This window comes from Heteronotia binoei, chromosome 5, assembly GCF_032191835.1.
Source record: "Heteronotia binoei isolate CCM8104 ecotype False Entrance Well chromosome 5, APGP_CSIRO_Hbin_v1, whole genome shotgun sequence".
In the NCBI taxonomy this organism is placed as follows: Eukaryota; Metazoa; Chordata; class Lepidosauria; order Squamata; family Gekkonidae; genus Heteronotia; species Heteronotia binoei.
The window spans coordinates 29,903,750-29,931,611 of NC_083227.1; the positions used below are offsets into that span (position 1 = coordinate 29,903,750).

Consider the following 27,862-nt stretch of genomic DNA (forward strand, 5'->3'; position numbering starts at 1 on the left):
ACGGCCGGGGCTACGCGAGCTGCACTGGTTACCGATTGTATACCGGGTCCAGTACAAAGTGCTGGTTATTACCTTTAAAGCCCTATATGGCCGAGGACCAGCCTACCTGAAGGACCGTCTCTCCCCATATGAACCCCAGAGAGCACTGAGGTCAGTAGGAAAAAACAGACTGACTACCCCTGGGCCAAGAGAAATTAAGCTACAGAACACTCGCTCACGGGCCTTTTCAGCTGCAGCCCCATATCTCTGGAACCAACTCCCAGAGGAGGTGCGGGCCCTGCGGAACCTTGATCAGTTCCGCAGGGCCTGCAAGACCACCCTCTTTAAATTAGCTTTTATGAACAACTGAATTATAAATCTACAATGAAGAAAATCCGCCATCAGCACTAACTAGAATAGCATCAATGATAGTGTTATAGTTTGTTTTAGTCAATTGTTCTAACGGGTTTTTAAGGTTAATTAATACTTAATTTTAATGTTCTTAATGTAACTGTTTTACTGTTTGGTGTACCATTGGTCATCGTATTGTTAGCCGCCCTGAGCCTGCTTCGGCAGGGGAGGGCGGGGTACAAATAAAATTTATTATTATTATTATTATTTTCTATGTAGAGAATGAAGGAAGGAGGAAGGTGATGGAAACCTGAAATCAGAGAGGCAGATAGGGAAGAAGATAGGGTTGACAACTCCAGGGTAGAAAATTCCTGAGATTTAAGGGGTGGGGCCTGGAGAAGGTAGGGTTTGAGGGGGTGGGACCTCAGACGAGTACAATGCCATCTCCTCCTGGGAACTACTGTTGCCAATCTCCAGGTGAGGGCTGGAGATCACTCAGTATTACAACTGTTCTCCAGATAGCAGAGATTAGCTCCCATTGAGGTGGGAAGGAAGTGAATGCCTTCACTTGGGTGGGTGAGAAGACAGCAAGAGTGAGGGGCATTCAACCAGAGCCTCTTTCTAGAGCCCATTGTATTTTTTTCTACAAAACGGGCCTTATTCCTAATATAATAATAAAACAAAAGCAATAAAAAATTAATTTAAAACAATTGGTGCTAATTTTCATACCATTCACTAAAGATTAAATAGATAATTTAAGTAGACAGCATTCAATTAAACTTTATAACCATTCTTCTCATCTGATGTCTTATGTGATGACATTGCAGGTCTGATGTTATTGATTCCAGTTTATGACTAACAATCGAACACAGGGCGGAATAGAGTAGTCTTATAGGCTTTGCAGAATTGGTCCCTCAGAGCTCTAACATCTTCTGGAAGTTGATTCCACCAGTAGGGGGCAGCTACAGAGAATGCCATTTTACATCATCATCATCATCATCATCATCATCATCATCATCATCATCATCATCATCATAATCATCATCATCATCATGTTGTAAGTCTTGCTTCCCTCGGCCCGGGGATCGATAACAAGTTTTGTGATCCAGATCACAGTACCCTCTGGGAAACGTGTAGGGAGAGGAGGTCCCTAAGATCCCTTTATGGTTGTCAGCCTCCAGGTGGATCCTTGGGGTACTCCCAGAATTACAACTGATCTTGTGGACTACAGAGATCAGTTCCCTTGGAGGAAATGGCAGTTTCTGAACATAGCATCCCATCCCCACTGAGCCCCCTCCCCAAACTCCACCCTCCCTGGGCACCCATTTTCTCCCATCTCCAGGAATTTTCCAAACTGGGGTTGGCTCCTCCTAACCTGGAGGAGATACTGCATGCCCTGTGACTTCAGGTATTCAAGTATTCAGGTATATCGTACATACAAGCTCCTCATTCACCAAAAAGCCCATTTCTGCAAGACAGGAAAAACTTTTAAAAATAGTATGTGTAGGTGTGGGTACTGAAAGTTGTTTTATTGAAAAGTGTGCACAGAATAAAAGTTACAATGGTACAGCTGCTGCATGTTAATTGCTGGGGAAAATATCACACAAATCCATTCTGGATGACACCAGATACAGACTATCTGTGATTTCAAGGCCATTCTGCATTTGCATCCCTCTCCAGTTTCTTTGGAGATGAAAGACGGGGACGGGGGGGGGGGGAGTGATTTGTTATAGCAGCTGTTCATGGGTTCACTGTCAGGTACCTGGGTTTCATAACTGCTATGCATGATATTGTGGAGAATTTTTTTTTTAAAAAAAATTGTACAATAGGTCAATTGCCATCCTCAGATTTCATCATCAGATGCTCCTTGGTATTCAGATCAGGCCTCGGGACAATAATGTAGAATTTGAGGATGCAGCCAGTGCTGAGGCCAAGATAGAGAAGGTCTGTACAGTTACCATGTATTTCCCCTTGTGGCTGCTGCATTCCCCCTCTCTGGTGCTGTCATTGGGGCAGTGGAGACACCTTGCCTGGGGCTCTGGCTTTCAGCTGGCATGCTAATGCCGCCACTGAGCAGAATAAAACTTTTTATTGTCAATAGCTGATCTTGCCATTTTTGTCATCCTGGGTCTCTAAGTGGTGTTTAGTTTCTCTAAAATGACTTCCTAAATTGCTATCTACTATGGATGACAAATAGGGTTGCCAAGTCCAATTCAAGAAATATCTGGGGACTTTGGGGGTGGAGCCAGGAGACATCAGGGCGGAGCCAGGAACAAGGGTGTGACAAGCATAATTGAACTCCAAGGGAGGTCTGGCCATCACATTTAAAGGAACCGCACACCTTTTTAAATGTCTTCCTTCCATAGGAAATAATGAAGGATAGGGGCACCTTCTTTTGGGGCTGATAGAATGGGACCCCCTGGTCCAATCGTTTTGAAACTTGGGAGATACTTTAAGGAGAGTCACTAGATACTATACTGAAAATTTGGTGCCTCTACCTCAAAATATAGCTCCCCCAAAGCCCCCGAAACCTCCAGATCAATTCCCCATTACACCCTATGAGAATCAATCTCCACATAGAGAATAATGCTCAGCAGACGTGTCCCCCCACATTTCTGGCTACTCTGAAGGGGATGAGCCTTTCTACTCACAAGTTGCTGCCAACTTCTTCAAAGTAACACAGACACCCCATCCCAAGAGGAAGCCTTTCAATCAGCGACTGAAGCCTCCGGAGGTAGAAACACACATGGTCCTCCGGGGGCGAAGCTCCCCCCCCCCCCGCCGGCCAGACTCCCTGAGGAGAGGATGCAAGGACTGCTGACCTTTCCGGCAGCCGGAGAGGATGCCAGGACTACGAGTCCCAGCATGTACCTCGCGAAGGGAGGCCAGACTGGAGCGAATAGCAGGCCGGTGGTGGGCAGGTCTTTGTGACCCGGAGGAAGGGAGAAGCCTGAAGCCAGGCAGGGAAAGAGACACGGCGCCATTCCACCCCCCACCCCCGCTTTCAGATTTTTAGAGAGTGAGGGATTAGGCTGCTAATCCAGGGGGGTCCCCCAGCAGGGCGGGGGGGTTGGGAAGCCTAATGACAAATCTAATGAGACTTTCATCCCAAGGTAACTCTAGTTGGCCCATGAGGTAAATGAGGAAACACTGACTGCAGAATGTCTGACAGTCTCAACTTCTGTTTACAACAATCACACAAAACCACATTTCTAGCTCTCATGGTTGCAAATCCATAGTCACCAAAGTCTCCAAAGTCAGGGGCATAAATGGAAGAGAAGAATGGAGGATCTAAAACTGGATTAAGGCCTTTAAAGGCCTACTTAGCTTTTTGCTCTTTCCTCTGGCAGGACAAACTAGGAATCATGTGTCAGAACCCATAGCAAAGTGGGCCCAGAGCAAGCTCATTGCCCCTTCCAACTTCATCCTATCTTGTAGATACAAGCTCCTCGATCATTAAAAAGACTATTTCTGCAAGAAAGACTACACCTTTAAAATTGTACACATAGATGTGGGTGTCCAAACTTGTTTTATTGAAAGGTGCATGTAGAATAAGAGGTACAAAGGTGAAGCAGCTGAATGTTAATTGCTGGAGAAAATATCACCCAAATCCATTATGGATGATACCAAAAACCTACTACCTGTGATTTCAGTGCCATTCTGTATTTGCATTCATTGCCACTATCTTTTGGGATGAGAGGAAAAAGAAAAGCAATTTTTTATACTAGCAGCTCATGGTTTCACTGTCAATTGTATGGGTTTCATAACTGCTGTGCATGACACAGTGGAGAAGAATCATTTTAAAACTATATGAAAGGTCAGATGCCATCCTCAGACTTCATCAATAGATGTTCCTTGGTATTCAGATCAGGTCTCAGTACAATAATGTAACATTTGGGGATGAAGATGCAGCCCAGCAACCCAGCACTGGAGGCCAAGATGGAGAAGATCTGCACAGCTACCATGTATTTCCCCTTTTTGCTCAGGTAGGTGGGCACAAAAGACGCCCACACGCTGCAAAAGACCAGCATGCTGAAGGTGATCAGCTTGGCTTCATTAAAGGCTCCAGGCAGCTTCCTGGCCAGGAAAGCCACCACGAAGGAGATGATAGCCAGGAAGCCCATGTATCCCAGGGCACCATAAAACATGATCAGTGACCCTTCGTTGCATTGCAGAGTGATCTGACCAGGCTGGGAGTGCATGTCAGAGTCTGGGAAGGGGGGAGAGACCCCAAGCCAGATGACACACAGGCCAACTTGCACCACAGAACAAGAAAGAACAATGGAGTTTGCCAAACTCTTCCCCAGCCATTTCCTCATCCTGTTTCCTGGCTTAGTCGCCATGAAGGCCACCACCACAGTGACTGTTTTGGCCAACACAGAAGAGACGGCCACCGAGAAGATGATGCTGAAGGTGGTTTGTCGGAGGAGGCAGGTCAACTTCGTTGGCTGCCCAATGAATAGAAGGGAGGACAGAAAGGAAAGCAGCAGGGAGATGAGCAGAATGTAGGTGAGGTCCCGGTTGTTGGCTTTGGCTATTGGAGTATCCAGGTATTTAATGAAGATTCCTAACACAAAACTTGTCGTTATGGCCAACAGCAGGGCAAAGAAAACCAGGCTGATCCCCAAAGGTTCTTGATAGGACAGGAAAGTTATGACCTTGGGGACACATTGAGTCTGGTCATTTGGATACTGATCTTCTGGACACTTTTCGCAGCGGTCTGCATCTGGAAGGGCCAAGAGTGAGTCCAGTATCATTAGAAGCTACCTCTCACCTATAATATTCTGTTCTACTGCCTTCCATAAAATATATGTTCTTAAAAAGTTCTAAATAAATTATAATCCCCAAACATAAACATCAAAACAAATTCTAATCTCCAAACATAACTGAAGAGCCAAAGAAGACTAAGATAGGAATCCTGAACTGGTAATATGCAATCAGGGAGGCGAATTCGGAGTTAGAGGACAAGTCATGTGTTGCAGGAAATGTCAGGTTCAGTCCTTTGCATCACCCATTAAAGGGAAGGTCTTGTTCCAGAACCAGGGAAGACACCCATCTAAGTTTTTAGAGTGTCATTGCCAATCAGAATTAGGGTTACCAGCTCCCTCCCAGAAATCGCCTGGCAGCGAATGGGAAGGATCTACCAGGAGAAAGAGAAGAGCCCAGGCCACATTACTGGTGTTGCAAAGGAAGTGATGTCATCACACCAGTCACATGGCAGCAATGCTCTGGCATTTGGATACAAACTCCATGGTAAACAATGTTTCTTCCAGGGACTTTTTGATTAAATAACAGCGCATTCAGTGCTGAATTAAACCCTGTGGAGGCCCCTAGGCAGTCAAAATCTCGAGGGCCCCTTGCCAATTATCTCAGAGACAGAGCACCTGCCCCACTGCAGCCTGTAGGCAATTTCTCGAAAGCCCCTTTGACAAAACTGTGGGGGAGAGGCAGAGAGAGGCAAACTTGGCGAGGACACCAGCCTCCCCGGGCAACTCAGGGAAAGAGGGGCTCAGTTGCTGGCTGCACACAGGCACGGGTGCTGGCTGCATGGGGCTAGGGGTGTCTGCGCTCCTATGTGGAATCCCGGACCTCCACCCCCACTATGCTTTTGTTTTCGCGCACGCCCCAATGATGTCATAATGACGTCACTGCCCTCCCCAGTCGCCCACTCACCGCCATTTACTTCCCCTCGGCTGCCGCCGTCCCCTGCCCGCCGCCATCGTCCCCGCCCACCCCCTGCACCGGCTCAGCAAAGTTGGGGGGGTGCGTGGCAGTGACATCATTGGGGGGGGGCACATGGCAGTGACATCATTATTGTCATTGGCACGCACCACCCCCAGACTTTGCCGAGCCGGCAGCCGGTGTAGAAGGTGGGTGGGGATGGCGGTGGTGGCGGGCAGGGAACGGCAGCAGGCGAGGGGAAGTAAGCGGCAGTGGGGGGAGCATTTTTTGAGGGAAGGGGATTCTGCCTCTTGGCCGAAGAAGGGCTCTGTTGAGATGGGTCGTGAGGCAGTCGAGCCCCAGGGATTTTTTTTTTTTCAGGGTGTCTCTCCGTGTGTCCCCGCCGAGCTGTTCCAAAGAACCGTGTCGGCTGTGGCTGAGTCATGATCAAAACCGTATCAGGAGCAGGATGCAAAGTGGGGGGGGGGGGGTGTTGCGTGTGCTCTTTCTGGACTGGCGCCTTTATGACAAAGCCCTCCACACTCCCTGCAAGCAGAAAGCTAGCACCTGATGGAGCCAGGCTGGAATCCCATCCCACCCAATAGTGGGCACTTTCTGCTGGCTGGGAGGCTTCCAGGCAGGGGAGTTTTTAGGAACCAGGCTTCTGGTGGGATGGGAGCCGGGCTGGGGGGTTTAGCAAAGGGGAGGCCCCCGGGAGACAGATGTGACTCTTTCACACATATTGGGTGGCTCTTGAAGCTCCCACAGCCCCGCCAGCTGTGCTTGGAGAAGACTTTTGCCTCTTTAAACCGTTTCTCTGAACCAAACCTGCCAGCAGCTTGGAAAATGCATATAAAGTTAAAGTTGCTTTCTTTCTGTATCTCCCCCATCTCTATTTGCCTCGCTCCCTCCTTCCCTTCTTTCCTTGTGGCTCTCAAACACCTGATGTTTATTCTATGTGGCTCTTATTAAGCAAGTTTGGCCCCTCCTGGTTTACCAGGTTATTTGGGTTTAGCAGCCGAGTGCTGAAGGCACATGACGCAAGCAAACCTCTCTGGGCTGTGGGCCAGAAAACACAACCTCTTTCTCCTCACAAAGCTACTGCTAGACGGGAGCGGGAGAAAGAGATTTGGTCTCCCGATCTGGGTTTGGCTGGGACTTTCCTGGAGTCTTAAAGGTGCTTAAAGGAGTAGGGTTGCCTGCTTTTTCCTAGAGTTGGGATGCCAGCAGCTCCTTTGAGCCAATGGCAGGCTTCGAGAGGGGCCGAGTCATCAGTTGCCAGGTGGAGGGGCTGCTGCTTCTGGACTTCTGGTTCTCTTCTCTGGACCTCCCATGTCCCTCCTGCAGGCGTGTGTGTGTGAGAGGAGAGAGATGCTCCCGAGAATCAACCCTGGAAGGAACCTTCTTCTGCAGGTCCAGCAGAGGCCCCTCCGCTCCGCCAGAACTCCCGGCCACTGAATCCACCCCCCCACCACCACAAGAGAGAGGTCCCAGAGCCTCACCTACCCCCCACCACCAATGGAGCTGCCCCAGTAGAAAGAAGCTGTACTTGGAGGGGGGGAGTCCTGCAAGGCGAAAGGAGGGGCTTGTGTGGGGGAAGTAGAGTTTCCGGGTCCCCCCTAGACACTGGTGGGAGATGAGGGGGGTTAGGTTGGCCAGATCCAGGTTGGGAAATTCCTGGAGATTTGGGGAGGACAGGGGCCTCAGATGGGAACAATGTCACAGAACCACCACCACCACCACCCCCCGCTTCCCAAAGCAGCCATTTTCTCAGGGGCGAGCGGACCCTCTGTAGTCTGGAGAGGAGCTGGGATTCCTGCAGATTCCCCAGCCCCACCTAGAGGCTGGGGAGGGGGGGGAGCTCTGAAATCAACCCCCTGAGCCTGCACATCATGGAATCCCTGCCCTTTGCATTTCAACACATCATTTCCATTAAAAGGTTCAGAATCTGGGTTTGGGGAGTGAAAGATCCCAGAGCAGGGGCAGCGGGGCAACCCCCCCCCTTCTGCCCTCTTTGTAGCTGCGGGGCCCCCTCCCGGTCCAGTCAGGCCAGCCTCCAGCAGGAGAGGAGGAGGGGGGAAAGGCCCGGAGCTTAAGGGAGAGGGGGGAGCTGCTGATTTCCTTGCAGGCCCCTCAGACGGAGAAAGGATCCCAGACTCGCACCAGGAGCAGGAGGCCCCCTTGAAGAAGAGCAGATGGGGAAGAAGCAGCCTCCTGGGGCATTCTCCCCCCCCCCCAAGTAAATGGAAACTGTTTCTCAAATTTGCTTCTCGGATAGCGCTGCCCACCACTCAACCAGAGCCCAGACGGAGTTTAGCAACGGCTTCCCTTTCCTCCCCGCCTGACTCAGCCAAAAGTGCCTTGCAAGCCCGGCGAGTGAGCACAGAAGTGGTTTTCTTGCTCCAGTCATGGGTTTCCCTGGGGTGGGGCGGGCAGACAAAGAGGGAAGCGACAGGGAGGAGGCGGGGCAGGCAGACAAAGAAGGAAATGATGGGGAGGGGTCAGGCGAAGCTGATGAACAGGGAAGCAACAACAAGGGAAGCCACGGGGGGGGGGGGGCGGACAAAGGGGGAAGCGATGGGGAGGAGGCCAGGCAGGCAACACAGAAGAAACGGCCACTGAGAAGATGATGCTGAAGGTGATTTGTCGGGAACGGGCGGGTGGAGGAAGAGGCAAACTCGCCATAGGGGGGAAACTGGGGTGGGGAGAAAGCTGGCCCGGGGCCCGTAAAGGCATGGGGGCCCATAGGCAAGTGCCTCCTTTGCCTAATTGTTAATCCAGCCCTGAGCGCATTGCCCAGATGTCACTGGTGTGATGATGTCACTTCCTATGAGACACTGGCAATGTGGCATTGCTACTGGTAAGTCTACTACCAGCCAGACCACCAGTGGGGTCTGGCAATCCAAGCCAGAAGTTGAAGGAAAAGGATTTACAGGCACACTTCCTCACGTGGGGTATGAAGTATGATTTAAGCACCAATGGGGCACACATAGAATAGGCACCCCTCTGTGGTCACTGCTTTTGCTTCCTATCATCCTCTGAGGTGATATCCTTCAACTCCCTTTGTTAAAAGCTGTTTTGGGGATTCGTTTGTACAAATCAAGAACATTCCCAAAAAAGTGTAAACCAATCACAGCACCTGAAAGAAATCTTGGACTCTTTCCCCAGGCCCACTTTTCTCTTGTGGCTCATCCTACCTTCCTGAATGGAGATGGTTCCTTCCTTACATGGAGCACAAGCATAGCAGCAAACTGGCTTTTCTTTCACAATCAACTTTGTGGATCCAGGCTGACAGCTTTTGGTACACCTGGACTGGGGCAGGCTCTAGTCACAAAGCCAAAGGGCAATCAAGAAAAAAAAAATAGGTCAGTAGTAGTTTTGCCAATGGCCATATATCTTATAATGGACTCAACGTGTCTCTTTTGGAGAGATGGAAAAGAGATTATATACTTTGATACTCTGAGTGAAAGGCAGGGCATAAATCCAATCTCTTCTTCTACCTCCTCTCTAATCTACCTCTCTTCCGAGAGACAAACATGGCTACCCTCTGAAACTATCTTGATTTTAGGGGTACACAGGAGAGAGGAATGTAGCTGGACCTCTCAAGCTACATCCTTCCCTCCTGTGTGCCCCTAAAATAAAGATTTTTTTCAGAGAAAGTATGGGACAGTCGAATAAGCCGTGGGGGTTGGGGCACACTGGTTAAAATTAATGCCCCTGTTGTTGTGGTCCCAAGTGGGTACTTCCAGCAAGAATTGAACCCATTAAAGTAGAAGTCATATATTTTTCTGATTTTCAAGTCCCCAAACGAATTAGAGATAAATACGTTTCGAAGAGAATAGGAGTCTTCATGCATTTAGTCTGCTAAGTGGATGCCTCCATTCGTGACCTGCTTGGGACAGCTCACAAACAAAAAAAGAAAGCTAAGCCAAAATCATCATATCAATGAGAACAATAACGAAACAATCCAAATCCATGACATTGATAGGATGAATGAATGGGTTACCCACCTGATTATACCCCCGGGGCCACACGATGGCATCTGGATCAATGGAGACCTTCAGGGATGTGGAAGCTTTTCTCTCTATGCTGCCGACTTTTACTCCACCACAGGATTTATTGGGAAACGCCACCCAGTTTACAATGTCGATATCTGCTGCTGGGTCCCTGTTCCCCTCCACAGAAGTATTGTAAAACTGGAGGTTCCTCAGGAAAGGATAAAGCTGGGATGATAAGGAAAACACAACAACTTTTAGAAACCAGGCTGTTTCAGAGAGCCAGCGGGGTGCTCTGGATAGAACAGCACACTGGAACCCTGGTTCAAAGCCCTGAGTGACCTCAAGCCCATCACAAACTCTCAGCCTGGTTTACGTCAGAGGTCTGCTTTTGTGAGGGGGTGGAGGAGGGCAGAATGGCTACTTTGAGACTCAGCTAGGGAATACATCAGGATATGGATAAATAGATGCAAATGCTCTATATATCTCAGCCTGGCCTATTTGGACAATATCAAGTGACTAAAGACCCAGCACAGAAACATACCCCAAGATTCACAGTGTTATAACACCCTTCCTTCCCCAATATTCACAAAGCTCTTGAGGTCCCCTCAGCAGTCATCTCTGGATGAAGATATGTTAAAATGGAATAAACTTAATTTGTCATTGCTGGGTAGAATAGCTGCAATTAAAATGAGTATTCTACTAAGAATAATGTACTTGTTTCAAACTATTCCTATTGTGAAAGATAGTAAACAATTTGATAAATGGCGAAGAAAAATTTCAGAATTTGTGTGGGCTGGGAAGAAACCAAGGATCAAAATGAAAATTTTGACAGATGCAAAAGAGAGAGGTGGATTTCAATTACCGAATTTAAAATTATATCAAGAAGCAGTTTGTTTAGTGTGGATAAAGGAATGGATAATGCTGTTAAATAAAAAACTCTTAGCGTGGAAGGTCACGGAAATAAATTTGGCTGGCATGCGTATTTGTATTATGGAAAAAAGAAGATGGACGGTTTTTTCTCTCACCATTATATAAGAAATAATTTGTTAAATACATGGATGAAATATAAGAAATATGGAGATGAGAGAAGACCGCTATGAATAGTGCCAGCTGAAGTAATAAAAATAATGGCTGAGATAGGTGAAGAAAAGTGGTTGTCATATAATCAATTATTAAAAATACAAAGTGGCAAAATAGAATTGAAAACTGCTGAAGAGCTGAATAATAAATATGATTGGTTTCAAATGCAACAAATAAAGAGTTTGGTGGATAATGATATCAAAACTGAAGGAATAAGAAAAGAACAAACAGAAATGGAAAAAGTTTTTGCCTACAACTCCCATCAGCCCCAGCCATCAGCCAAGCTGGCTGGGGCTGATGGGAGTTGTAGGCAAAAAAAACATCTGGAGAGCTACTGTTGGCTACCCCTGTTCTAGACTGTTGTTCCTGGAAAAAAAATGGCCCTATGGAGTCTTTGTGCAGTGTTGGAGCCTAGGAAGAAGTTAATTCCAACAGACACAGAGCAGCCAGAACTGGGGATGAGAAGAGTCCCACAATCACATGATGGATTAAACCCTATGGAGGCCCCTAGGCAGTCAAAATCTTGGGGGGCCCCTCACAAATTATCTCAAAGTTGGGGTGGCTGCCCCACTGCCTGTGGCCCCTGCTGCAGCCTCCAGGCACCTTCTCAAAAGCTCCTTTGACAAAGCTGCAGGTGAGAGGCAGAGACAGGCAAACTTGGCAATGAAACCAGCTTCAGCCGCACCAGGCAAGTCGGACAAAGAGCGACTGAGCGTGCAGGCTGGGAGGGCTGCAAGCAGGGGAGAAACTGAGGGGGGGTAAAGCTGGCCCGGGGCCCCTAAATGCATGGGGGCCCATAGGCCAGTTCCTACTTGACCTAATTGTTGATCTGGTCCTGGATGGATACACCAAAGGACAGTGGTCCCGGGAGCTTTTAAGTGCTGTGGCTGTAGGGTTCTGACAGGGTAGTAAATCATAGCACACATAAAAGTTCTCAATTTCAGCTCACTACTATGTCCAAAATCATCTATGATCGGGATGAGACCAAGTTAGCACTTCCAATGAGACACAGGCGAAGCCATGTATACAAACCTGGTAATGGAAAGTGCCATGAAATCGCAGCCAAGGTATGGTGATCCTGTACAGTTTTCAAAGCAGAGGCATCCAGAGTGGGCTTGCGATTGCCTGTCTCTGTGTAGCAACTCTGCAACTCCTTGGTTGTCTCCCATCCAAATAACTAACGAGAGCTGATCCTGTTTGTTTCTGAGATCTGACAAGCTCAGGGCCATATACAAATGCCATCGTTAAATGAAGTAAACTAATTAAAAACTGAGTAGAGATTGAAATTATCAATGGTGTTACGTGTAATACCTGCCATGACTGCACCCTTTGAAGTTCCGGTCTGTCTCCACCTCCCACCATCAGCCAACCGTTCCTTGATGTGTACGCAGAATGCAAGGCACGAGCCACAACCTGGAAAGCAACGTAAATATCGTGGCCTTCATCATATAGGACTCTTTCAAGCACATCTTGAGTGGGAGGTTCTATTTTATCTTTCTCGGCACATCTCTGCCAGCCTTTTGCAGACCACACGTATTTGGAATATGAACAATGAAAAGCTTCCTCCACAAACTGCTGCACACGACCGAAAAGCATGTCAGAATTGTCATATGTTTGCCTTTTTCTTGTCTGGATTACAGACAAAGAGCCATGCATACCTTTATCTACCCTAATGATCTGCAAAGACATAGTGATCCAAATTTTTCCCGCAATGGCATTCATGGTGTTATCAATTGCTGCCTTCAAAAACATGAAAAGAAACAGGAAGTTAAAGTCTGCATACAAAACCAAGACATTAACATTTGTCTGGTTCAGGGATAAAGCGATGCCACCCACTGCTAGTATTGGCCCCACAAAAAATGCAGTCTCTCCTTTGATGCTGTGTGAGAAGGCGACACAGATGCCGCTACTGATCATCAAAGGTACCATATTCCTCATGAACTTCACTCCGTCCTCGGTGTCTGGAGCAATCAGACCAATCCATGTCCATCTAAAATGCAGGAGCAGTTTGACAACCCCCAGAAAAAGAGTCTTCTCTTTGGGGTTTCTCAGGAACAAAACTGGTAACTGAGTTTTATCATCAGTGTTCTGCTCATCAGATCCATAACTGACCTGTTAAGGTAAAGGTGACAGTGGTGTGTGAATCATGTTTTCAGGATGAAAATGTTAGGCACACACCCAAAACTAGGGATGCCGGCAGGCCCGGGGCGTGGGAGTAGGCCATATAGGCGGCTGCCTCGAGCGGAGGAAAGATGCAGTTCAGCCTTGTTTCCGGGCTGCCTCCCCTGCAAGGAAGACAGCCGGAGAGTGACGACAAGCCCCTCCACCGGCTCTTTTCCCCCGCCCGAGACTCAGGTTGAGGAAAAAGGCTCGGCTTCACTCTTGGTCTGGCTCCCCTTCAGGAAAGGTAGCCCGTGAGTGAAGAGGACACCCCACGGCGGCTCTTTCTCCTGCCCAAATTCGAGCAGAGGAAAGAGGCGGCTTGGCTCCTCGAGAGGAGCTCTCCCTGCAAACAGCACTGGGGGCCCTTTCTCACTGGAGGGGGGGGCAGAGCCTGCTGCCCTTCCAGACTTTGCTGGGGTCTCCTGAGGCTCGGGAATCCTCGGCAAAGGGGGAGTGACAGTGATGTCATTATGACATCACCGGCGCATGCGCTTCGTGCGCGCTAAGATAACGTGGGGGCAGAGGATCGCAGTCCAGCCTAGGGGCGCAGGCACCCCTAGCACCGGATCTGGATGCTAGTCTCCAGGTGGTGAGAAGATCCCCCAATTGTTGGGCTTTCCCCAGATACCAGCCTGCTTTTCAAGCAGGAGTCCCCCATCCCTGCCCTACCAGCAGCGAATTCATGGAATGCAGGGCAGGTACACATAGTGCCCACTTTTCTTCCCCCACCATTTAAAGCAGGGGTGTCAAACATTCAGCCCAGGGGCTAAATCAGGTCCCCAGAGAGTTTGTATCAGGCCCCCAAGCGACTGGCTGTCCTCTGCTTCTTTCTGCATCACAGCTTGCTTTCCAAGGTTCAGTCAATCACACAGGAGCTAGAGCAAAGCCTCTATTTTCTCCATTGGCTGAGGCTCCTCCCTTGGGGAGGAAGGGAGGGAGGAATAGCTTGCTCTGCCAGACTCTCTCAATCGCATAGCAGAGCTACTGAGCCAAGCCTCTCTTCCTTCAATTGGCTGAGGCTCCTCCCCCTCCTGGTCCCCTAGGGAAGGAAGGAAAGAGCCAGAGCTTCTTTTGCCCAGCTACCTAGATCCCACGGGAGCAAAACAAAGAATGCACTTTTAGGACCAATGAGTGCTAATGTTCCGAGCACGTTTTATTTTAAGGGTTTTGTAAAATTTCTAATTGTGTTTGCCTGTGTCTTTTATGAAGTTTATACCTCTGCTACCTGGCATTACATTTTATGACACACATGGCCCGGCCCGACAAGGTCTCATTTATGGCAGATTCGGCTCTCATAACAAATTAGTTCAACACCCCTTATTTAAAGGATGGGGAAACGAGCGAGGGAAAGTGGGTTGGTGGTCACACGTGGTACTGCATTCCTGATGCCTCCCCCAAATCCCCCTGCTGGGGAGAAGGTGAACCTGGCAAACCTCCTGAAAACCTGGACTATCTGGACAACATTTCTTAGAACCCAGAGAAAGTGGGGGAAGTGGGTGTTCCCTGCCACAGTGCAGCTTTTAGGTGTCTTCTACACAAGGACAGCAGCTACAGCACTCCTGCTGTGGCTACTACACACTAGACTAGAGCTGCTGCACCAGAGATTTGCAGGTGTTCAAAAGTGTTCTTGCCAGGTCCTGAAGTGTGACGCTCTGAGATAGAAGCGTCTGTGAAACAGGGACTACGGAGTACTATCCTGTCCACCAAGGATTCATCGTGCATAGCTGCGCATTTAGACTCATGCCTAGCCGCACTTTGAGAGGTCTTTGAAATATTTGGACACTTATTTTTAAAGATTGATTTCACTTGTTACAATTGGACTTCTTGTATGAAATGGGTTTTTGTCTCCTTTGCTGAAGTCCCTTTTCTTGTTCATTAACTGTGGCTTCATTCACTGTTCATGTGGTTTAATTTACTATTCTATGTAGCTTGATCTACTATTGTAATTATATTTTCAATATCATTTAAATTATTTAAATTTATCGTTCTTGTTTTGCTTTTTGAGACTGGTATCACGGAACCGATGGTTCTCCTGTGGTTACTATACATGGCAGGAACAATGGGGCTACCGCATGGCAGGCTCCCCATAGTTTGCCTGCCACATTCTCCCATACCTGGTCTTTTCCAGCTTTGCTCTTTTATATATTGATAACTGGATATTAATATATCGTTACACCAATGTGTCTATCACATTCTTTGAATTCTTACTTTTTGTTTATTTTCAAAAAGTAAATCTTGAGCCCCATCTGTTCTGGAGACATGTTTTTCCCTTTATCTCTCTTTAACTGAAGTAGATACTTTTTTAAAAAAAATGAAAGCTTGGAAAATGTCATCCTTAAGTGTCACTTTTAAAAAAGCTTACATGGATGGAGAAAGTAGAGAAAGAAGTACTTTATTCCCTTTCTCACAATACAAGAACTCATGGGCATTCGATGAAATTGCTGAGCAGTTGGGTTAAAACGGATAAAAGGAAGTACTTCTTCACCCAAAGGGTGATTAACATGTGGAATTCACTGCCACAGGAGGTGGTGGCGGGCACAAGTATAGCCACCTTCAAGAGGGGTTTAGATAAAAATATGGAGCACAGGTCCATCAGTGGCTATTAGCCACAGTGTGTGTGTATATATAAATTTTTTTGTCACTGTGACACAGAGTGTTGGACTGGATGAGCCACTGGCCTGATCCAACATGGTTCCTCTTATGTTCTTAAGTACATTATTAAAAATGTTCAAAGATAGAAACAGTGGTTTGAAGAAGGGTTTTCTGTTTATTTTATTTTTATTTTATTTACTTACTTTAGATTTATATGCCACCCATTCTGTGTGTTCACTGTGTCTACACAGGGGAGGGTATCATTCATACACACGCACACTTTGTACCCACACATTTTGCAAATTATCATCTCTGCTAAAACTGACAACATCGCAAGGTTGCTTCTCTATAGATAGCTAGATAGATGATAGATGAGACAAAGAGAGAGGCAAGATAGGTTGCAAAATGTATGTTCCCTGTGTACGTCACAGGGACAGATGCCTCTCTCAAATCAGCTTCTAGTTGAAGATGAAGATGAAGAAGAAGAAGAAGATATTGGATTTATATCCCGCCCTCCACTCCGAAGAGTCTCAGAGCGGCTCACAATCTCCTTTACCTTCCTCCCCCACAACAGACACCCTGTGAGGTGGGTGGGGCTGGAGAGGGCTCTCACAGCAGCTGCCCTTTCAAGGACAACCTCTGCCAGAGCTATGGCTGACCCAAGGCCATTCTAGCAGGTGCAAGTGGAGGAGTGGGGAATCAAACCCGGTTCTCCCAGATAAGAGTCCGCACACTTAACCACTACACCAAACTGGCTCTGTAGTTAAACTACAGTCTCTCCAATCTCAGGGGGTTTTTTTATTCCTTGCTCCCCTTGACTGTTTTGAAGAGACTGCAAAAAAGAATTGTCTTCAGATTTTTCTCCTGTTCATACCTGTGGGATTTTGTAGATTCTCAATATGCTGGAAATGTAGTTAGAGATGTCAGTGGTTGCTCCTTCAAGAACAGCCAATGGATTATTCTGACCTCCACAGTGGTAGTTGGGGACGTTCTTCCATTCCACAGATGTCAGATCTAACATGGCGTCGTAGGTCAGCCTTTCACTGGACAAGGTCTCATAGATGTTGTAGCCCAGAGTAATGTTGGGCAAGAGCCTGGGATTCCGATTGATCTCATGAACGCTGAACATGAAGGACAGGACGTGCCAGAACTTAGAATGTTTAATCCTGCAAGAAAATAGATGATTCATATTATCAGGTTCCATGATATGCAAAGAGCTTCCAAGATTCTTCCTTTAACTCTAGGGGGTCTTTCTAGGCCATAGAGTTTATTCTTAAAATTATGTCCCCAAAGGTATGTTTGGCAGATACATCATGAATCCACCTTGCTGAAGCTAGAAAGGTGTGGCTCTAACTAATGCTTGCAAACAAGACTTTTCTTACAAACCCTATCAAGGTTGTCTTGTTTGGAAAGAGAAAAAATATACTTGTCCTAGCTTTCAGCAAGAAGTATAAAAGATTACTGGAGACATAACAGAAGTTCATTAAATTATAGTTTGGGGGGGGGGGGGGAGAATGTGGATACTTCTCTCTCACACAAAATATCTAGTTTGGTGTAGAGAGCCTGTTTGGTGTAGTGGTTAAGTGTGCGGACTCTTATCTGGGACAACAGGGTTTGATTCCCCACTCCTCCACTTGCACCTGCTGGAAGGCCTTATGTCAGCCATAGCTCTGGCAGAGCTGTCCTTGAAAGGGCAGCTGCTGTGAGAGCCCTCTCAGCCCCACCCACTTCACAGGATGTCTGTTGTGGGGGATGAGAAGATAAAGGAGACTGTGAGCCGCTCTGAGACTCTGAGATTCTGAGTGGAGGGCGGGATATAAATCCAATATCTTCTTATTCTAACCACCTCCACGCACCCAGTGAAATAATGTACAGTGGAGTCAGGATGGACAAAATGGAACACTTCTTTACTCAATGAGTAATTAAATCATGGAATTCACTGTCAGTGACTGTGGGGACCTCTGCAAGCAGAGAAGGCTTCAAAGGCGAGCTTAATAAGTACAAACAGGTTGGTTTCAGGTGTCAGGGGGCCCTGGGCAGGAAGCATTCAGGGGGCCCTTCTCTTGCTCTGACCACTACCTGGACCCCAACTCATGCCTTCTTTCCAGCTCACCCACATCCCACCTGTCTATGTATATTTCCCCCTCCTGACCATTTGAGAGGCTTCCCAATGACCATCTGTGCAGGCAGAGAGCAACATCAGTGCTGTGCCTGCCAGGAAGTTCTACCCTTGAATACCACCCGCAGGTCCTTCCCTGGGAGCATGTGTGTGTGTGTGTGTGTAGGAGGGGGGTTGGGTTTCCTGGCATATACCTCACCTCCAGGTATGCTGAGGTTGTCCCTAGCAACTAATGAAGTTGTCTGCTCTGCACTGATAGGTAATGGGAGCAGGGGAGGAGGCACGGCGCGGGGTCTGCCGGCAGTGGCAGAACCCCTAGAGCCCGGCCTGTCTGTATATATCCTCAATCTGTCCCCAAAGGACAGGCAGAGACAGCACAAGAACACTGCTTTACCAGACACGGACATCAAAACACAGGGAAGAAGAAGAAGAATAGCCACCCTGAGTCCATTTGGAATGGGCGGGATATAAATTGAAAGTAAATAAATAAATATTTACAGATGGCAGAAGGGCTGTTTCTGAGGTAAAAGGCAGCTAAATAGCCAGTAAGGATGGCAACAGAAAGCACATTTTTAAGCAGTGGAAATGAAAGTTTAATATGATATGACCCATTTAAATATTCAGTTCTTAAGAGAGTTTGAACTGTTGCCTCCTGTAGCATATGCAACTGTAATCCATCACCACCATGTAGTCTCTTACGGGAGCAGGACGACAGAGGGAGCACTGTGAAAACGGACGTGAAAGGGAAGGAAGGATGCTCCAGTTGTTGAGAGGAGCCCGCTGATGATATGGTCTCCAGGCCTGTAATAATTCAATTCACCTATTTCATCTTCCTTCAATTTCAGTGGGCATTTTGCCTTCAGCACCCCACAGGTTGCGTGGGGCAGCAGAAGCAGCAGAAGGAGCAGTGGTACCATCATAGCTCAGCGTGCTACAGTCCCTTCTTTGTGGCAGCACTCAGCTATGTATGCAGCCCTTAGAAGGAGTGAGGAATGCCTTTTGCAGGACTGAGGCTACAATAACATGAGACAACCACATCAGCATATCTTAAGGGGATAATGCTGAGCCTCACAATGGCACAGGTGCCCCCTCTGCTCCAAATATCAGCCTCAGCCTTTAGGAGGTAGTTACACACTGACTTTTCCAGGCACGTTTGCAAGGAGTTACATCATTGTTGCTCTTGAGTTTAATGTTTATGTTATCGCTTCCCGAAGTGATCTTTGGAGAAATCCCTTGAGCTTTAAGCCAGAAGAAGAAATAGCCTTGAAGGCAGAACAAGAGAAATCACTATAGTTTTGATAATTGTAAATGGGGAGAAAGATTCAGGTGCTTGGCGGAATCTGGGACTCTCTGGTGGCTCTGTGGATAGAAGTACAGCTGAAGGAAACAGGATTACAATTCACCAGGGCAAGTTGATGTTCTGACATGGGTCACTGAGGAAGGACTGAGTTTTACTGAATAAAGAGCTTTTAAAGAGCCAGGCTCAATTTGTTTATGATGTATACTAAATCAGTGAATTCCTTTGGCATTGAATTCCATGTACAGATGACATTTTGGGTGAAGAAGTGCTTCCTTGTATCTGTTCTAAGCCTACTGCTCCTTAATTTTATTGAGTACCCACACATTTTTCTATTGTGAGAAAGGGAGAAAAGACTTCTTTCTCTTCCTTCTCTAACCTATGCATAACTTTGTAAACCTCTATTGTGTCATTCCCCTCAATCTTTCCCCCCTCCAAACAAAAGAGCCCTAGCCTCTTTAATCTTTCTTCATGAGGAAGGTGTTCCATCCCCTTAATCATTTTAGTTGCCAATTTCTGCAAGTTTTCCAATACTTTTTTTGCAGTGGCACACACCTGTAATCCCGGCTGCCGGGGAGGCTGAGGCCGGCGGATTGTGTGACCTCAGGAGTTCTGGGATGCAGCGGGCTATGCCGATTGGGTGTCCACACTAAATTCGGCATCATAAGAACATAAGAGAAGCCATGTTGGATCAGGCCAATGGCCCATCCAGTCAAACACTCTGTGTCGCACAGCGGCCAAAAATATTATATATATACATACACTGTGGCTAATAGCCATTGATGGACCTCTGCTCCATATTTTATCCAATCCCCTCTTGAAGCTGGCTATGCTTGTAGCCACCGCCACCTCTTGTGGCAGTGAGTTCCACATGTTAATCACCCTTTGGGTGAAGAAGTACTTCCTTTTATCCATTTTAACCTGACTGCTCAGCAATTTCATTGAATGCCCACGAGTTCTTGTATTGTGAGAAAGGGAGAAAAGTACTTCTTTCTCACCACTGAGGATGTTCTCCGGAGCTGAGAACGAAACGTCTGGAAGAAAAACTTTCTCCAGTAGAACACGGCACTTGAGCCCAAAAGATTCTACAAACCCTAATAATACTTCTTTCTCTACTTTCTCCATCCCATGCATAATCTTGTAAACCTCTATCATGTCACCCCGCAGTTGACATTTCTCCAAGCTAAAGAGCCCCAAGCATTTTAACCTTTCTTCATAGGGAAAGTGTTCCAAACCTTTAATCATTCTAGTTGCCCTTTTCTGGACTTTTTTCGTGTTTTAACAATTTATTGGGACTTCCTGTTTGGGTTTTGGACAGTGCTGCAGCTCCCTAGTAAGGGGGATTTTTTTTTCTCTGTTCAGGGTATAAAGGACCCCTCTGGGGGGGTCTATGCCCATTAGTCTTAGTTAAAGGCTAATCCAAGATGACGTCAAACACCTTTTGCTGTTGATTTCGGTTTGGGGAAGGTGGGGAACTGCCGAGGAGGGATCATGGCTCAGAAATGGAGCATCTGCTTGGCATGCCAAAGGCCCAGGTTCAATTAATCCCCGGCATCTCCAGAAAGTGACATGAGAGAATTCAGCCTGAGACCCTGGCGAGCCAGTCACCTCGATGGACCAGTGGTCTGATTCAGTGCAAGGCAGCTTCATGTGTGATCAGAAGGGAATATCTGAGCAACTCTATCAAATTCAAAAGAGGCCGTAGTATTTTAGTTAACTAATTACTTGGCAACACGCCAACATTTACCAGTTATTTCATATCTAACTCAGCCTGGCTCACTTTGAATGAACCAATTTCTGTTTTTATTTATACCACTTTGAAATCCTATCTGGATGCATAGACAGCTTCAAGAGGGGGATTGGATAAAACATCTGGAGCAGAGGTCCACCAGTGGCTATTAGCCACAGGTATAGATCAGGGGTGGCCAAACTTGCTTAACATAAGAGCCACATAGAATAAATGTCAGATGTTTGAGAGCCACAAGACATGAACATCAGATGTTTGAGAGTCAGGAGGGAGGGAGGATGGAGGAAATGAGAGAGGAAGGAAGGAAGGTGACAGACAGACAGACAGACAGACAGACAGACAGACAGACAGACAGACAGATAGATAGATAGATAGATAGATAGATGTAGAAAGAAAGCAACTTTAACTTTAAATACATTTTCCAAGCTGCCAATTGGCTTGACTTGGAGAAGTGATTTAAAGAGAGAAATGCCTTCTATAAGCCAGCTGACAGGGTGCTGGTGGCTTCAAGAGCAGAACAGTATGTGTTAAAGAGCCACATATGGCTCCTGAGCCACAGTTTGGCCACCTCTGGTATAGATGGAACTCTCTGTCTGGGGCAAGTGATGCTCTGTATTCTTGGTGCTTGGGGGTCCTTCTAGTGGGAGGGCTTCTAGTGTCTTGGCCCCACTGGTGGACCTCATTATGGTGTCTGGTTTTTTTGGCCACTGTGTGACACAGTGTTGGACTGGATGGGCCATTGGCCTGATCCAACATGGCTTCTCTTATGTTCTTATGTCCAGTTTTGTAGCAGATTGTATTGCTCAGGCTGAGCCCAGAGCAACAGACTTAGGGCAAAGGGAGAGAAAAAATGCCTTTGGGGCAGGGATGCCAATTCCAGGTGGGGAAATTCCTGGGGATGTGGGAAGAGGAGGGACCTCAACATTGTACAACATATAGCGTATAGCCCATCATTCAAAGGAGCCGTTTGCTCCATGGGAACTGATTTCTGTCGCTTGAAAATTAGTTGTGATTGCTGGAAATCTCCAGACCCCACCTGGAGATTGACAACGCTATTTAATGGGAGCACCAGACCATAAGAGCTCTATTTGAGGACTACCCAGGGGTCAGCCGGCTAGAAACAGGATGACACGATCAGTGGCGGATTAAACCCTATGGAGGCCCCTAGGCAGTTAAAATCTGGGGGGGCTTACAAATTATCTCAGAGTTGGAGCGCCTGCCCCACCACTTGTGGTCCCCGCTGCAGCCTGCAGGCACTTTCCCAAAAGCCCCTTGGACAAAACTGCAGGGGAGAGAGAGGCAGAGAGATGCAAACTTGGCGGTGCCACCAGCAAGCAGCCACACCAGGCAAGTTGGGCACAGAGCAGCTCAGTTGCTGGCTGTGCAATTAACCCATGCCTGATCCAGCCAGGCTCTCTGAAGCCCTGCATGTTTCTACAGAATCCAGCCCTTAAGACACCCATTCTCAGACACACCCTATTAGCTCTCCCTGCAATAGGTTTGCTAATCCCCAGGTGGGGGCAGAGGATCTCCCGGTTTGGAGGCCCTCCCCCCACCCCACTCCAAGGTCATCAGAAAGCAAGGGGGGAGGGAATTGTCTGCTGGGCACTCCGCTATTCCCAATGGAGACTGATTCCCATAGGGAATAATGGAGAATTGATCTGCAGGTACCTGGGGCTCTGGGTAGGGGCTGGTTTTTTGAGATAGAGGCACCAAATTTTCAGCAAAGCATCCAGTGCATCCAAAATACCCTCCAGGTTTCAAAAAGATTGGACCAGGAGGTCCAATTCAATGATCCTCCAAAGAAGGTGCCCATATCCTACGTTATTTCCATTGGAGGGAAGGCATTTAAAAGGTGTGCAGTTCCTTGAAATGTGATGGCCACAACTTTCTTTGGAGTTCAGTTCTGCTTGTCATAACCTTGCTCCTGGCTCCACCCTCAAAGTCCCCAGATATTTCTTGAGTTGGACCCGCCAACCCTACCCTGCAGGCAGCTCCCCCCCTGGATCCCGCACCAGCATTGCCCAGATGTTGCTCCTGTGCGCTTCTGCACTCAGGGCTGGATCCACTGCCGGGGGGGGGTCCTTCCTGCACCCCCCTCCTTCTCTTACCTCCCCCCTCAAAAAACCCCCCTCTTTATAACCCACCTGCTCCTCCCTCCCAACCCCCCCAGCTCAGGGGGCGGAGCTGGAAGTGGCTTTCCTGGCTCAAGTGTTTGTCTTCCGGATGCCTCTCTAGGAGGAAGGGCCATTCCAGATGTTCCCTGTAACCTTTGCAGAGCCGCTCTTCCCTGAGTACCTAGAGGAGCCCCCTCTTGCCTGGCACTCGAGGAAGAGCATCTGCAGGGGAGGAAAAGTATAGGGAGGGATTCCCCCCCCCCTTTTCCAAGCTGCCGATTCTCTCTGCTGAGGGGCAGCAACCCGGGGGAGTCTCTTGCAGGAGGAACAGCCAGAGAATGCAGGAGACTAGATAGATTCATGGAGAAGTCTATCAGTGGCTACTACTAGCCATAGTGGCTGAGGGGAACCTCCACATTCAGAGGCACTAAGCCTCTGAATGCCAGAGGCAACATCAGGAGAAGGCTTCAGCCTCTATTCCTGGTTGACTAGCCAGACCCTGAGGCGGCCAAACTGCGGCTCAGGACCCACGTGTGGCTCTTTCATGCATATTGCGTGGCTCTTGAAGGCCCCACCACCCCGTTGACCAGCTTGGAATAGGCATTTGTCTCTTTAAATTGCTTCATTCAAGCTAGTGGCTTGGAGAATGTATTTAAAGTTGCTTTCTTTCTACCTCCCTCCCCTCCCACCCTTCCTGTCTTGCAGCTCTCAAACATTTGATGTTCATGTATTGCGGCTGTCAAAACATCTGACGTTTATTCTATGTGGCTCTTACCTTAAGCAAGTTTGGCCCTCTGATCTAGAGGAACTGGTTGGCCACTGGTTGAGACAGGCTGCTGGACAAGATGGACCGTTGGTCTTATCCAGCAGGGCTCTTCTGATATTCACGTTAAAGGCTACTGTGGCGGCCAAAGGTTGTTTGATTTAAAGACTATTTCACTGGCTGCAAAATTCTCACTCCAGAGCACCAATGTAGGCTAACTACAAATCCCTCCTTGTTTCAAGGACCTTCTCCAGATTCTCTTATTTAAAAACATGCATATTTTTAAAAACCTAACAAAGCAAAAATACATTTATGTAAATGAAAATATCTCTCTGTCATCTCTTCCCCCCTCCCAACTTCCTACTTTTCCTCCCTTCTCTAGTAGCTGTATTATGCTATACATGGGTCAGATTGCATCATCCAAAGACTTGGGAGATTTCTTGCAATTTTTATGTACTGGAAAGAAAAGGTCCTCTGCACAAGCATCAGTCGTTTCCGACTCTGGGATGACGTTGCTTTCACAGCATTTTCGCGGCAGACTTTTTACGGGGTAGTTTGCTATTGCCTTCCCGAGTCATCTACGCTTTCCCCCCAGCAAGCTGGGGACTCATTTGACCAACCTCGGAAGGATGGGAGGCTGAGTCAACCTTGGGCTGGCTACCTGAATCCAGCTTCCACCGGAATCGAACTCAGGTTGTGACTGAGCAGAGTTCAGACCACAGTACTGCAGTACTGCTGCTTTACCACTCTGCGTCACGCGGCCGTACTGATACACTCATAAATTTTTCATGATATATAATTTCCATTTATATAACTGAAAATTGTGGTGTTGCATGTGCAGTCACCATGGGAAGTTATTAATGGCCTATTCTATAAACTTTCAGCAACCTCAGAACATATGAGGTAGAAATGTTTTATCTCTTGAAGAATTCCTTTAAAAACACTCTTTTTTCAATAGTTATTTCTTATACTTATTATAATAATTTTGTTTTCTTTTCTCTTTTTTCGTACATTTTCAGAAAGCAACACCTAGCTTCAACTTATATATATATTTCCTTCTGGATGTGTTTGTGTTTTTTTTCATAGAATTATTGACAGGGCTTTTTTTTTTTTTTGCAGGAATGTACAGGAATAGTTTTGGCTGGTTTGGCATCAGGGGGTGTGGCCTAATATGCAAATGAGTTCCTGCTGGTCCTTTTTAATAAAAAGCCTTGTGCAAAACAATGCTGACATCAGAGGGTGTGGCTTCATATGTAAATGAGTCCCAGCTGGGTTTTTTAAAACAAAAACAAAAAAGGTGCTGATTATTGATCACTGAGAAAGGCCCTTGAGGCTGAAATGTGTATGGTCCTATTCGTCATTTGATAGTCATTAACTATATGTATGAAATTATCAACACTGTATGTAAAAGGACTAAAGTTTATTTCAAGTTCATGTTGATGTTCTTTGAAGTCTCATCTTCAGACTGCTTGTTTTTAATTTTTTAATATTTGCTACTTTGTACACCATAAATACAAGGTCAGATGCTGAAGCTGAAGCTCAAATACTTTGTCCACCAAATGAGAAGGAAGCACTCCCTGGAGAAGACCCTGATGCTGGGAAAGACAGAAGGCAAAAGAAGAACAGGATGGCAAAAGATGAGCGTTACTGATATAACAAACACGAATTTGAGCAGACTTCGGAGGATGGTGGAAGGCAGGAGGGCCTGGCGTGACTTGGTCCATGGGGTCGCAAAGAGTCGGACTCGACTGTGAAACTGAACAACAACAAAACAACGTAATTCAAAATATATTTTGATAATCTTTAAGTCAGTGTCAAGTTCCCTTGCCATATTAATGCGGTGCTGTTCTGAAATACCTCTGCTGATGCTGGGAAACAAAAGTATGTAAGGCTTCTAATAGTCTCTGTCTCTCAAAGTCATCACTATCTGTTAGAATGTTGTGCTAAGGAATTTCATAGTGTGGGAATGTCTGCTTTGTAACAACTTAAGAGTTTTGAACTTATCTCCCACCAGAAAGCATGTAACGACTAACTGCTTCCATATATATATTTGCATTCACTTGAGGAAGACTCAGCATGGGTTCTGTAAGGGAAGATCTTGCCTCACTAACCTGTTACATTTCTTTGAGGGGGTGAACAAACATGTGGACAAAGGAGATCCGATAGATGTTGTTTACCTTGACTTCCAGAAAGCTTTTGATAAATTTCCTCATTAAAGGCTCCTTAGAAAGCTTGAGAGTCATGGAGTAAAAGGACAGGTCCTCTTGTGAATCAAAAACTGGCTGAGTAATAGGAAGCAGAGAGTGAGTATAAATGGGCAGTCTTCGCAGTGGAGGACAGTAAGCAGTGGGGTGCCGCAGGGCTCGGTACTGGGTCCCATGCTCTTTAACTTGTTCATAAATGATTTAGAGTTGGGAGTGAGCAGTGAAGTGGCCAAGTTTATTTATTTATTTTTATTTATTTATCTGGGATTTATATCCCGCCCTTCCCACCGAGTGGCTCAGGGCGGCTTACAACATATATAAAACTAACATAAAAATATAAAATTACACTTTAAATTAGCATTTCACAATATATAATTAAAATCAGACATTTGTTATAACTATACATCATTAAAACAGCCAGCAGTCGTGGAGCTACACTCTATTCAGCTTCAGATAAAAATTCAGTATACAATATACAGCATTCAGTAGTCGGTATACAGGGCCGTTAGTTGTGGGCCAGCCGGAAGAGGACTGTCTTACAGGCCCTGCGGAATTGGGTGAGATCCCGCAGTTTGCAGATGACACTAAATTGTTCAGGGTGGTGAGAACCAGAGAGGATTGTGGGGCACTCCAAAGGGATCTGTTGAGGCTGGGTGAGTGGGCGTCAACATGGCAGAGGCGGTTCAATGTGGCCAAGTGCAAAGTAATGCACATTGGGGCCAAGAATCCCAGCTACAAATACAAGTTGATGGGGTGTGAACTGGCAGAGATTGACCAAGAGAGAGATCTTGGGGTCGTGGTAGATCTCTCTCTCTCTCTCTCGGCTTGGCTTCGCGAACGAAGATTTAAGAAGGGTGCAATAGTCCACGTTTTCTGCAGGCTCGCTGGTGGCTGACAAGACCAATGTGGGACAGGCAGGTCCGGCCACAGCGGCTGCAGGGAAAAGTCTGATTTAGGGTTGGTCCTGTAGCAGTGCGATTCTTCCTCAATCTCCTTTTGTCCTCAAGACCAGCTATGCGTGTGTTCTCAAAGGAAGAGACAGCCTGGTGGATGGTGTGCCTCCATGCTTTGCGATCTGAGGCTAGGTCAGACCACTGGTGATGGTTGATGTGACAGGTGCTAAGGGATTTCTTCAAGGAGTCCTTGTACCTCTTCTTTGGTGCCCCTCTATTTCGATGGCCGGTGGAGAGTTCGCCATACAGGGCAATCTTGGGAAGGCGGTGGTTTTCCATCCTAGAAATATGCCCTGCCCAACGCAGCTGCGTCTTCAACAGCAGTGCCTCGATGCTGGTAACCTCTGCCCGCTTGAGGACTTCAGTGTTGGTCACAAAGTCACTCCAGTGGATGTTGAGGATGGTGCGAAGGCAGCGCTGATGAAAGCGCTCAAGGAGTCGCAGGTGATGACGGTATAAAACCCACGATTCGGAGCCATAGATGAGGGTTGTCATCACAACCGCTTTGTAAACATTGATCTTTGTGCCTTTTTTCAGATGCTTGTTGCTCCACACTCTTTTGTGCAGTCGGCCAAATGCACGGTTTGCCTTTGCCAGCCTGTTGTCAATCTCCTTGTCGATCTTGGCATCTGAGGAGATGATGCACCCCAGGTAGCTGAACTGCTGGACTGTCTTCAGAACTGATTCACCCACAGCGATGCAGGGAGGGTGATAATCTTCCTGGGGTGCAGGCTGGTGGAGAACTTCTGTCTTCTTCAGACTAACTTCTAGGCCGAATAGCTTGGCAGCCTCTGCAAAGCAGGACGTCATATGCTGCAGAGCTGATACCGAGTGGGAG

General features: G+C 47.2%; 3 protein-coding genes across 3 annotated transcripts in view; all 3 read right to left on the reverse strand.

Moving 5' to 3' along the window:
* LOC132571225 (zinc finger protein 709-like) overlaps positions 1–27,862 on the reverse strand; it is a 1,224,940-nt gene that overhangs the window by 975,723 nt on the left and 221,355 nt on the right. The gene's annotated exons all lie outside the window — the stretch shown is intronic.
* Positions 4,149–5,087, reverse strand: LOC132570996 (vomeronasal type-2 receptor 26-like). Its single transcript, XM_060237632.1, has one exon. The coding sequence runs from the start codon at positions 5,085–5,087 to the stop codon at positions 4,149–4,151; it is 939 nt and encodes a 312-aa protein (XP_060093615.1).
* Positions 9,915–27,862, reverse strand: part of LOC132570997 (uncharacterized) — a 52,866-nt gene continuing 34,918 nt past the window's right edge. The window contains exons 12-14 of the mRNA XM_060237633.1: positions 16,699–16,990; positions 12,381–13,181; positions 9,915–10,214 (exon numbers count right to left, since the gene is read on the reverse strand). Of these exons, the coding sequence (XP_060093616.1) occupies positions 9,915–10,214; positions 12,381–13,181; positions 16,699–16,990 (1,393 nt within the window). The remainder of the gene's footprint in view (positions 10,215–12,380; positions 13,182–16,698; positions 16,991–27,862) is intronic.